Source organism: Petaurus breviceps, unplaced genomic scaffold (assembly GCF_028583685.1).
Source record: "Petaurus breviceps papuanus isolate PSGF00001 unplaced genomic scaffold, PetGlider_PUasm1.0 90845, whole genome shotgun sequence".
Classification (NCBI taxonomy): domain Eukaryota; kingdom Metazoa; phylum Chordata; class Mammalia; order Diprotodontia; family Petauridae; genus Petaurus; species Petaurus breviceps.
Genome location: NW_027187359.1, coordinates 7,753,841 through 7,765,098, shown reverse-complemented (window position 1 = coordinate 7,765,098; position 11,258 = coordinate 7,753,841). Strand labels below are relative to the sequence as shown.

The window sequence follows — 11,258 nt, the reverse complement described above, 5'->3', positions numbered from 1 at the left end:
TGATAAAGCTTTACTGCTAGTCTTGTACAGAGAAGTAAACCAAGGCTCAGCAAGCATAAATGATTTGGCCAACACCACCTAGCTACTCAGTGGATGTAAAAGAAAAGGTTTAAATATGAACTTCTCTATCCAGTCCTCTTTCCAATATCTTGGGCTGCTTTTTAGACACTTTAACAGAAAGAAGGGACTTCAGTGGTGGGACCTGAAGTAGGATAAGCCAGCTGGAAAGATATTTGAGGGCAGAGAAGGTTCGACTCGCTAAACTCCAAGCCTGTACTGGGGGCTGTCTACACAGCTTACATGCAGAACAAACTATGTCAAGGGGTTTCTCCCGTAGGCGGCTCTGACCTGGGGGAGGTTACTCCCTTGAGGATGAATGCAAACACATTACATACAACCCCTTCAGTGTCTCTAGAGAGCCTCCAGCCTCAGCCAGATTCAATCCCTGCAAGATACTGAAGACCAGACACTGGCTTGGTGGAAGAATGTTTATTTGGTTTGAAGAGGGAGATAGCTAAGAACTGTGGTGTGGTGGGGCTTGGGAGCTCCAGCCCAGGCTGCACCTGCTCTGCAATCTGGAGGGCCCCGACACCAGAACAGGCAGAGATGTCCAGCAATGCCCCAGCAAAGCCAATTGGCTTCCTTACTCCCCTAGAGCCGGCTGAGGCTGTGCCTTCTGGTGTCTGGTGCCTTCACACGATTCCATCGTAGCCTTGTAACCCACACTTCTTGCCTGCTATTTGGCAACCAAAAGTCAATGCCTCCTGCATGCTTTTCCCTGGAAGAAGGACAAGTAGCTCAGTGGCTCTCACTAAGCATTCACCTGAAGAGTCTTCAGCTTCACCATTATAGCTCCTAATTCCACCCTCCAAAGTCCCTGCCCTTGGCCTTGGATGGCAACACTCACCCTGAGAAAGGCTGAAGATGACAGAGGCATTGAAGGTGTCTCCAGCTCCCAGGGTGTCTATCACTCGGGGTGGTGGGAATGCATCAGAGTGCAAGAGTCGTCCATCGGGGCCCAAGGCATCTGCCCCCTCCTCTGCCCAAGCACATACTAGCACAGCCCTATAGAATACTCCATTCAGCACAAGAAGAAACCCAAGAGAACTCAAATATGGGAAGAAAGCCCAGAGATACAGGCAAGGCAGGGTATTTCCCAACTATAGACTTTGATGCATCATCCTGGATACCAAGCACACATACACCAATCCCCCTTTGCCCAATGGCCCTGGCTTATTCCAAAGGACCGGGAATCACTAAGGAGTCCTACCCTGCTCCAGACCATTCCCAGCTTACCCTTTCCCTACACGGCTGTACAGCCCCTTTAGGGTTTCAGCTGCTGACTGAAACCCCATGTGTCTGGCCACGTCTTTGCTGACAAAAACCTAGTAAAAGAGGAGACAGATGAGAGGACTAATTAACCTAACACCAACTCCAATCCTGTCCCTATCTACTCAACTGTTCCACTCCTGGGCTGTCCCCAGATCACCCTTTGCCCACATCTGTACAATCTTAGCCCTGGCCAATACTGTATAATGGGAGGTAACAGGCTGAAGTAGAAAGGCCATTGGACTGGGAATCAAAAGTCCTGGGCTCAAGTTCTGGCTCTGAGACTTGAGACTTTTCTGAACCTCAGTTTCCTTATCTGTAAAATAGAGATAGCAATGCTTGCATGCTTATATCACAGGGTTGTGTTAACTATCAAATGAAATGTATATGAAAGCAATTCCTGAAACATGGAAAGCATTATGCAAACATAAGGTTTTATTATTAGTTTGTACTTATAGTTTGTTACTACTACTGTGTGTGTGTATGTGTAGAGGTGGCTAACAGGCTGAGGTGGACTTTTTGACCTGTCCAGTTAATAAGTAGTCATAGGCAATGGTCAAAGGACACTGTGGCTTTTCTCCAGGTACATACCTAAGAATAATTCAATTCAACACATATTTACTCAGTCTATTAAGTGCCAGACATTGCAGATACAAAGACAAAAAAAATTAAATGGTCCTTGCCCTTTAAAAGCTTATATTTTACTGGAAAATAGAGGTAGCATCTCTGACAGCAGTACTCAGGCTGGCTCCTAATCAAGGGTTGGTCCAACCTAGGCCTTCTGGGTGGGTAGGAATCCTGAGACAATTCTGAGGGGGGCCTCTTAGAGGAGAAAGAGATGAACTCAGTTTATTCTAGATCTGTTAGGATGTTGGCAGAACAGATTAGGACCCCCCAGGTTAGTCCGCTATCCTAAGCAGCCCCTGGATCTGGGGCAGAAGTTGTCTCAACTTTGTAATGGCTGGAAATTGTTCCCAATATGGCCAATTTGGCCCGCAATGCTGACTGCCACTCCTTTCCCCACCCCCTCCTGGAACTCTGGGGCATAGAAATCCTGTTCTGTACTTAGCAGGTAGAGATATTGTGCACTCCCAAGGGGCAGCACATCACTGACATTCCAAAGGTCAACCTGAGGGTCAGGGTCTGGGATTTGTTTGGTGCCTGCTTTTCCTCCTCCGATTTTCCCTTTCCCAAACAGTGTAGGATCATAAAATCACAGGACCATAGATTTAGAGCTGGAGGGTATAGTACCTTAGAGACTCTCTAGTCCAACCTTCTTATTTTATAGATGGGGAACTGAGGCCAAGAGTTTTAAGTGGCTTGCCCAGGGTCACACATCCTGCTGGGCTGGATCTGAACCAATGCAGGTCTTTCTGACTCCAAATCCAGCCCCCTGTCCGCTATCTCTATCTCCCAGGGTCTGTCTGCAGGATGATGGTGCTACCAGGTCATCTGTAAGGATGGGATTGGGCTCCCAGCAGCTGAGGGTATAAGGAGAACTTGGTGCTGGCACAGGTCATGGTGGAACCTCCTGACTGGTCTCTTAAGGCACTCACCACATCCCCGTAGGCAAAAAGCTGGTATAACTCTTCCCTGGGTTTCTCCACCTCCACAGAGATCTTGATCTGCTGCTCTCGGGGAAGCCTCTTGTTGTGCCGCTCTATCCGCTGCAGCATCTTGATCTGCTCAGATGGATTCCGGCCCTGGATAGGTAGAGGAATAGTGGAGAGGGGATCAGACTACTCTCCCTTGAGATCAGGGGGCAGAGCTTGTGTCTCTGACTTCAGCTCTCAGGGCACCAAACACTAGCTTGTCCCAACCAGTGACAAACTGTCTAAGAGGAAGCCTTGAGGGAGGGAGGATCAGGATTAAAGGGCAGGGCAGCTGGCCTAGAACTCCAATCTGATCACAGGATGATCACAAGCCCTCAAAAGGCTGCTAAGTATGGCAGGATGAGCCCTAGCAGGCCTCAACAAAGGAGCTAGGCAGCATGGGTATCAACTAAGATCAGCTCTGGGCTCTCTGCTCCTACTACCAACATAAAAGCAAGCAGCCAGATACTGTCTATAATCAAAAGTCTTCCCCTGGCAAACCTTACCTGACTGTCCAAAACTCAAGTTTCACTGATTTGAGACTCAACACATGAGGCTTTTAAAGGTGTATTTCCTAATAATCTCATGCTTGGTCCCTAGGGAATCCAAGATTCAAGGCTAGATAGCCCTCACCTCAGGTGACAGACACAGACAACAGATGGTCAGCAGACAAGGAAGTCCCTGGGTCGGTGTTCTTGGGAAAGAATGGAAGAATGGAAGAAAGCAGAGTGTCAGTCTGAGTCCCTAGAAACTTGAGTAGGGCTTACCTCAAAGTGGATCCACTTGAACCGGTTCAGGTCAACCTTTTCAAAGTCCTTTGCTGACACATCTGGCAAGTTTCTGGATGGTGAGCAAAGAATGGAGGGAAGGAAGAGGTGATATGAGGAATAATTAATTAGAAGGCTCTGGTCTTCTACCCTAATTCTCAGCTCTAGTGCTGCATTACAGCACAGCCAAAAAAAAATTTAATCAACAGCACGCTGCTGAAAGATCAGACTCTCTCCAAAAAGGTATGTTCAAGAGGTAGTGGAGAGAATCCGTTATGTTGAACCTTCCTGCCAAGATGGAGTGATCCCTACATCTGTGTGGGCATTTACCAATATAAGGCATTAAATTCAGAATGCAGTGTTCTGAATTGTAAACCAGGCATCTTAGGAGGTCCCCAAAGATCATATCTAGCTCTCTGAGGAAGGACCTGTAAGGGACTGGAGAGTCCCTGAAATGGATGGCCATCTGTTTATGGGTTACCTAGGCATCAGTTAAAGCTCATCTTCAGGTAAGAGGGTCTAAGTTAATATTTGACTGTCCCTAGGGCCCTGAGCATGGGTTGTTCTGATGGGAAGATGCGGTTCATTACCCCATCTATCCCTCAGGTATGACACATATGATGAGCTCTGGATAGGTAAAAGTGACCTCGATCATGAGAATCTCTGAATTTCCACCTATCTAACTCTTGCTCAGCTCAGGGTCTCATACTCCTCCCCAGCACTTTTGGATACATGTTGGGGAGTGGGGTGAGGAAAGAACAGTTGGGGGATATTTCTGGGCTCTAGATATTAACAACTAATATAATCCCTTCCATAGTCAGTCCACCCTCCTAGAAGGCAGAGCTTAAGAGAAGAGAGACTCTCTCATCTCTAGGGCAGCTGTTGTCTAAACCAGGCAGTCTATAGGACAGCTCTCATTCTCCAATCCTGGGGATCTTGAGGCAATTACTGGAAGCCAGGAAGGGATAATGCCTCTGCCTCCAGAACACTTTGTGCCAAGCACAATGATAAAGCATGGTCTCTTCTATCAAAGTTCTCTCTATGGGCATTCCAATCTCAACTGGGTATCAGGATGCAGGGAACACAGTTCTGGGACTGGTCCTGGCAACTAAGAATGAGGGGAATGGGCTGATCTCCCCGAAATTGGAAGGGCACATTGCCCTCTGTTACATTTACACCCCTCCCCAAAACCCATCTGGCTTTAAGATAATTTTTCTTTACCCAAATTCAGAGGCTGATTAGCTAATTATGAAGGAATCAGAATACAAATTAAATTACTTAAGTGCCCATCTATCCTTGATGCTAAGCAAAGGCCAAACCACCAGGTTTAGCAACATCAGCTTACCCCCACCCCCACCTCTACCCCCCAACTTTACCCTAATTAGAGATGATTCAAAATCACTTTCTGGCTCATCATAGGGGCAATTACAAACAATGGGAAAGACCAAGGAAATGGACAGCAGAGATAGATGCCCACATTGGTCTGTGAGGGAAGAAAGAGGAGCTGATTGGTGGGTTGTGCCAGGGACTAGCCTTACGTGTCATAGAGGACAATGGTACGGGAACCATTAGACTTGTTGACGATGCAGCAGGAGCAAGGTGTTTCGCCCTTGTTCTGCCATGCCACCTGCGACACGTCCACGCCCCGATACTTAAAGTCAGTCACCAGGAAACTTGGGGTGGAGCATAAGGTCATGGAATGTAGGGGGAAGGGGGAGACACAGGTTAGAGCCTATGAATGGCATGGCCCTCCCATGGTGACTGGAAGCATGCCTTAGAACACCTGGGGTACCATCTGGTAAAAGAAGAGTCCTGGCCTAGTCCTGGGCACATCTTTGTTGATGGGAACAGATGTACACACCTGTTAGCGTGCAGGATGGTACGACTGCCAGTGGCTGCACTGATGATGACAGTGGAGATGGGGACGGAGCCCACACGCTGGGGGACTGTGTAGCGCAGATCCACAGAGTAGCGACGAAGGTCATCCAAGACAAAGCTGCCAGGTGTGGGGGGAGTACCACACTGGGGAGCAGTTTGACAAAGGGCCTGGGGGCAGGAGGGGAGCTGACAGGAACACTTGGGGCCCTGGAAAGCAGGTGAAGGCTAGGAGAGCAAGCAGCAGAGACAAAGACAAGGGGAAGGAAGCCTAACCCCTGACCCTGGAACCACCCCATGTCACGTAAGAGGCAGGAAGGAACAGATGTGGAAGCAGCAAAATATGTGTATGAGGAGGGGAAGTAGGAAGGGTTGTTAGGACAACTTTCTTTAGGGGACCTCACACAAAACAAAATCTGAACTCTTCCTTTAGTTCCTATAGAACAGAGAATCGTAAGAGCAAAGAATACTAGAGCTGAAAGGGAGATTGTCTATCCAAACTTCTTCATCTTACAAAGGAAGAAACTGAGGCCCAGAGACATTTCACAAAAGTAATAGCTAACATCTACACAGCACTAACTATGTGCCAGGCACTGCGCTAAGGGCTTTACAATTATTATTTTATGAGATCCTTACAACAACCCTGGGAGTTAACTGCTATGATTATCCTCATTTTATAGAAGAGGCAAGCAGAAATTAACTTGCCCAAGATCACACAGCTAGTAAGTGTGTAAGACCTCATCTGAGCTTAGGTCTTCCTGGCTCCAGGCCCAGCACTCTATCTATCCAGTTACCTCGATGCCTCATATCCTTCTGAGCCAACAGGAACTGTCACTGTCCTGCTCTGTGCCAAAACTTGAGCAGAATTAATGATTAATGATCGAAGTGATACTTTGTTCCCCAGCTTGAATCCACATGAACACCCTGATGGTACTCTGGCAGGACACTGCCACTCCATTTTGGGATACTCAAGTCCCAGTTGGAATTTCCCCTATCCCCAGTGGTTGATATTTTTGTGTTACACAATTATTTCTAGGTCTCATTAATACAAAAATCCTGCTTATAGCTCTGCACCATAAAGTCCCTTTCAAGTCCTACAATTCCAGAATTCTATTCATTTCAATTTCCTTCTCTACCATATCCTTCCAGGAGGCACCAGATCTCTATGGGGTTGCTGTTTCTTCCTTCTCCTATACAGTGCTTGGTAATATTGGCAACCTCCCCACCAACACACACACACACACACACACATACACACACACATTTTAAGCAGGTAGCTACTAGACTAGTTGCATTACTGAGACCAGTTAGTATCATCTGCTTCAAAACTCCTGTCCAATTGGAAGTGGTCCAGACCAGGCCTTCTAGTCTGAGGGACTAGTTGTAAGCCCTTCTCTAGCCCCCAAGGAGCTTTGGATCTTTTCTGATCTTCAGGATTTCCTAGGAACCCCCAGAAGCTCCAACAGTCAGAATGAGCCTGGCCCTAAACTTAAAGGTTTGGTAAGAAATTAGTTTTGGAAGGGTGGCTAGGTGGTGCAGTGAATAAAGCACCGGCCCTGGAGTCAGAAGGATCTGAGTTCAAATCTGGCTTCAGATACTTGACACACTAATTAGCCGTGTGACCTTGGGCAAGTCACTTAACCTGAATTGCTCTGCCTTCCCCGTCCAAAAAAGAAAAAAGGAAAGAAAAAAAAAAAGAAATTAGCTTTTGGAATATGGCAAGTTGAAACCTTAAATTCACTTCCCTATTGGTCACTACTCATTTAAGATTTTCCAGGTCATCTCATGCATGTGGTATCATATCCAAAGCACTGGGATCCCTACTGAAATGAACATTTCAATTACACTGGGGGTACAAAGGGCTGGTGTACCACAGCTCAGTAACCTGGCAGTTTGCCCTGCTCCCCACAATGGGCAAAGTTTGGGCCTCACCTTCCTGATAAACACTCGCTGAATCTGCAGAGCCTAGGGTCAAAGGGCTCTTGGGTACTTGCAGTACCTGACAAAGGGGCAGTGTGGACCACATGCTGTAGTAATGGTCAACTGACACTGGGGAGATGTAGAAGTTATAGTTACAGCTTTACTATGTACTTTGTAGGTGACCTTCGACAGGTCCTTTTCAGTGGTTCAGAATACTCAGCATCAGGATAAACTAAATGTGTATTTAGCAAAAATGAACCATCCTGAAAAACTGCCTTTGTTTTTTCCCTTGGCCTCTTCACAGATATTCACACTCAGGAAGCATAATGAGAGGAAAGGGAGAGTGAGTTCCTAAGGTTCTTTCTGCCCTATTCCAAGAGTACAATATTCATTCAAGTGTAATATAATCATTCATTGCAATAATAATTTATTAAGTGCCTACTGCACACCAAGTGTGGTGCTAGGCACTGGGATACAGAGACAAAAATCTTTAAGTCCTTGCTCAGAAAGCTTCCATTCGATTAGCTAAAGAGAGCTTTAAAAATGGTATAAAAACATGTTGATTGGTCTGAAAGGGGGCAAGGAAATGGAAAATAGGAGGAAAAAGCCAGCATTGGAGAAGAACCAAGGAAACAAGCAAGGGCAAAGGCAGATATCTCTGGAAATAAAGCCTTAATAAGCAGAAAACTCTAATTAAACATTCTGGAGCTAAAACCTCATACTTACATTTCTCCACAGGGTCATTTTTTCTCCCACCTCCCCTCCCCACTTAAAAGCTACAGATGGACCTTAGACATTGTTTAATTCAATTTCTTCATTTTAAAAATGAGATTAAGGCCCAGAAATGGCAACTGAAAAATCCTTGAGAGAACAGAACCCATAGCCTATCTCTGGGGACCATTTTTCCCCCTCCTCTACAAGGAGCTTCAGTAATACATCTCCCTCCACTGGTACTGCAGAGGCTAACTTTTCTAATAGGTCAGGTTTTCTCCATACTCACTCAGCAACATGACCAGGAGCCAAGGAGCCCATGAAAGCACAAGGAGCTCCTAGGAGGGAAAGGATGGTGCAGGAGTTGGAGGCATTTCCACCACGCTGCCATCGTTGGGTCAGGCACCTAAAAGCAAAATAAGGGCCACTATCATCTTCAGAACCTAGAACATTAAGCCCATACACCCCATCCTTACTCCCTGAGGACAGACTGTTCCATTTTTATCTCTATAGCTCCAGCACCTAGCATAGCCTGCAACATAGTAGATGTTTAATAAATGCACTTTGAATAAATGAATCTTTTATCAGATAAGAGGGGAGAAGTTAACCACAGAAAAGGGCTCAGGTCTCTACTCTTACTATAGCTCCTAATTCAGTTGGGTTGAACACATTCTTCCATAGACTCCAGGGTCAGTTTCCCCCAGCACACACAGAGAAATTTGTTGCATGCTTTCTACTGACATAAAGTGTGATAATCAGAAACTCAATAATCTGGTCAAGTCCCTAGTGTTTGGCCTGTCCTCACTTTCCCTTATTTTCTTCCACATATGATGAGCCACATCCTTCCATGAATAAACTGGATTGTAACATTCGCCTTTCTGGTAACATCAGCATCAACCTCAGTGGATAGAAAGAGTCAAAACTACTTCAAAAAAGGTAAAGGAGTCATATTTACAATTAAATAACTTTTTCCTTGGAAGAATATGAATCAGTAATATATACCAAAGTTTAAAATATTTAAGATTAGAAACTATAGCCTAAGAATAGCAATTTTTTAGTTTGTAGATGAAAAGGTTGAAAGGTGACCCACATGTAAGGTGTTAAGTTTACAAAATGTTATCAGATGGAATATGGTGACTGACCAGTTGTTCTCTGTCTTCACAGAAGACTGAACAAGAGAACACTAGTTCAAATTGCATTTGAAGGGATTTAGATTAGTGAGAACATTACCTATATTGTTTGCAGATTGCCTTTTATTTTCAAAACTCTTTTTACATTTTTTCCTTATAACAATGATCTCTATTTTGCAGAAAAAGAAACTGAGAGGTTATAGTTAGTGGCTCTGTAACCTAGGTCTCCTGACCCCCAAGTCTAGTGTTCATTATCCTCTGAAAATGCCAGGCTTGTTAAGCAGGGAATTAACATTAAAAAAAAAAGGTTCTGGAATTTTATTCTGAGATCTCTCTCTCTTTCTCTCTCTCTCTGGACAGGGACAGATACACGTAGGCCAGTTTGAGAGCAGACTAATCATAGGATCATGAATTTAGAACTGACAAGAACTTGGATATCTAGTTCAATCTTCTCAATTTACAGATGAGGAAATGAAGGTCCAGAAGAGTTAGATAACTTGACTTGTCCATGAGCACAAAGGAAGTAAACAAGAATTCAAACCTAGGTTTCCTACATACAAACCCATGCTTTCTATTGCACCATGCTTCTCTGAAGAGCTGTTCTGGGATTCTATGCTGAAAGTGACAATGGCATTCTACAAAAGAGGTCTTAATCATGCTACTGACTGATTTCCAGGAGATCATTTCTGCTAACTGCCTGATTGGTAAATTCCTCAGAGATGGGTCTACCCTCTCTAATGGGGCCAAATGATCACTCATTCATGAAGTATTTAGGCCTCAAGTGGCACAAAGAACACTGTCTTCCTATAACTACCTTGTGCCAGAGCTTCAAGCAGAAGCCATCCACAGTTTCTCTGTGTTTCTATCAAAACCCTGAGTGCAAAGATATAGGAACCTCAAAAATCAAGAGTTTGGTTGAATGTCTCACGGTCCTAGAAATGAAAGAGATCTTCAAGGTCATTTAGTCCATCTCCCTCATTTTACGGATGAGGGAACTGAGGTGCAGAGGACAGTGACTTGTTCAAGTTTAACTATCTAGTGACTCCCAGTTCGGGGCACTTTTGAAAAAACTTAGTAGGATTTTCCCCCCCAAACCACATGTAAAGATAGTTTTACAACATTCATTTTCATAAGATTTAGCGTTCCAAAACTTGATCTGTCTCTCCCTTACCTCTCCTCTCCCCAAAGCAGCAAGCAATCTGATATAGGTTATACATCCACAATCAAGTCAAACATATTTTCAGGACACATTCAAAGACACCCTGTGCCCTGTCATCCTAAAGGAACCGGCCAAAGCCAGAGTGACTGCGGGGGTCTCCCTAGTGCAGTCCTAGGGAAGGACTAGAAAATTTCTAGTTCGGGGAAACAACCACCTTGGGCAAAAAGATGCTCAGTCCATCGGACAATCCCAGCGTCCCAGGTCACCCTACAGGCTCGTCTCTCCAGATCTTCGTTCTCGCACCCAGGCCCCCACCCCCGGTCGGGGGGCTTCCCCCTCGCGGGGATGGGGGAGGGGAGAAGCTGCACGCGTTGGCAGACACGAGCTCTTTACCTGCTGTCCGCGTCCTCCTCGGGGTACTTCTCCACCACATTGATGATGTCCAGCACCACGAGCCCCACGCACAGGATCTGCTTCTCTTCCATGAGCTCGGCGATGCTCTAGCCTCCAGCCGCCCGCACCGTCTCTTATCGCCGGGGTTTCCCCGGCTCCGCCCCTCGGGAGCTCCTCCCCTAACCCAACACCTCCTGGCCTCAGCCCCTCTCCAGGAGGCCCCAGGCCTCGGCCGCGCTCTCTGGCCAGTCCCTCCTGGGTAGGGAAAAGCGGAGGCGAAGGCACTAGGGCCAAGCGCTTTGCGAGAGCACGGATGCAGCCTACGAACCCCGGCTCCTCAGTCCTGACCCGCGCCCCCTTGGCCTTCCTCCAATCACAGCAG

The 11,258-nt window shown here is 46.2% G+C and overlaps 1 protein-coding gene across 3 annotated transcripts; it reads right to left on the bottom strand.

The window, feature by feature from the left end:
* Nucleotides 1–474: 474 nt before the first annotated feature.
* KHK (ketohexokinase) lies at nt 475–11,216 on the bottom strand. 3 transcript variants are annotated; one of them, XM_069072056.1, is made up of 8 exons: nt 10,877–11,216; nt 8,484–8,600; nt 5,550–5,684; nt 3,689–3,761; nt 2,886–3,032; nt 1,297–1,385; nt 908–1,065; nt 475–778 (listed from the first exon to the last, which is right to left on the bottom strand). In XM_069072056.1, exons 1-8 carry the CDS (start codon nt 10,966–10,968, stop codon nt 693–695), a joined length of 897 nt encoding a protein of 298 aa, XP_068928157.1. In that variant the 5' UTR covers nt 10,969–11,216; the 3' UTR covers nt 475–692. The 3 variants fall into 3 exon arrangements, with proteins under 3 accessions (XP_068928157.1, XP_068928156.1, XP_068928158.1); XM_069072055.1 differs by lacking the exon at nt 5,550–5,684 and adding an exon at nt 5,227–5,361; XM_069072057.1 differs by lacking the exon at nt 5,550–5,684.
* Between the last annotated feature and the right edge of the window lie 42 nt (nt 11,217–11,258).

Bases quoted from the DNA above. Each gene is read 5' to 3' on its own strand.
- KHK (XM_069072056.1), bottom strand. From the start codon at position 10,968: ATGGAAGAGAAGCAGATCCTGTGCGTGGGGCTCGTGGTGCTGGACATC. The intron at 5,685-8,483 runs GTGAGTATGGAG...CACACCTGGCAG, and splicing joins GCTCCTGGTCATGTTGCTGA to CTTTGTCTTGGATGACCTTC. The intron at 3,033-3,688 runs GTAAGCCCTACT...CTACCTATCCAG, and splicing joins TCAAGTGGATCCACTTTGAG to GGCCGGAATCCATCTGAGCA.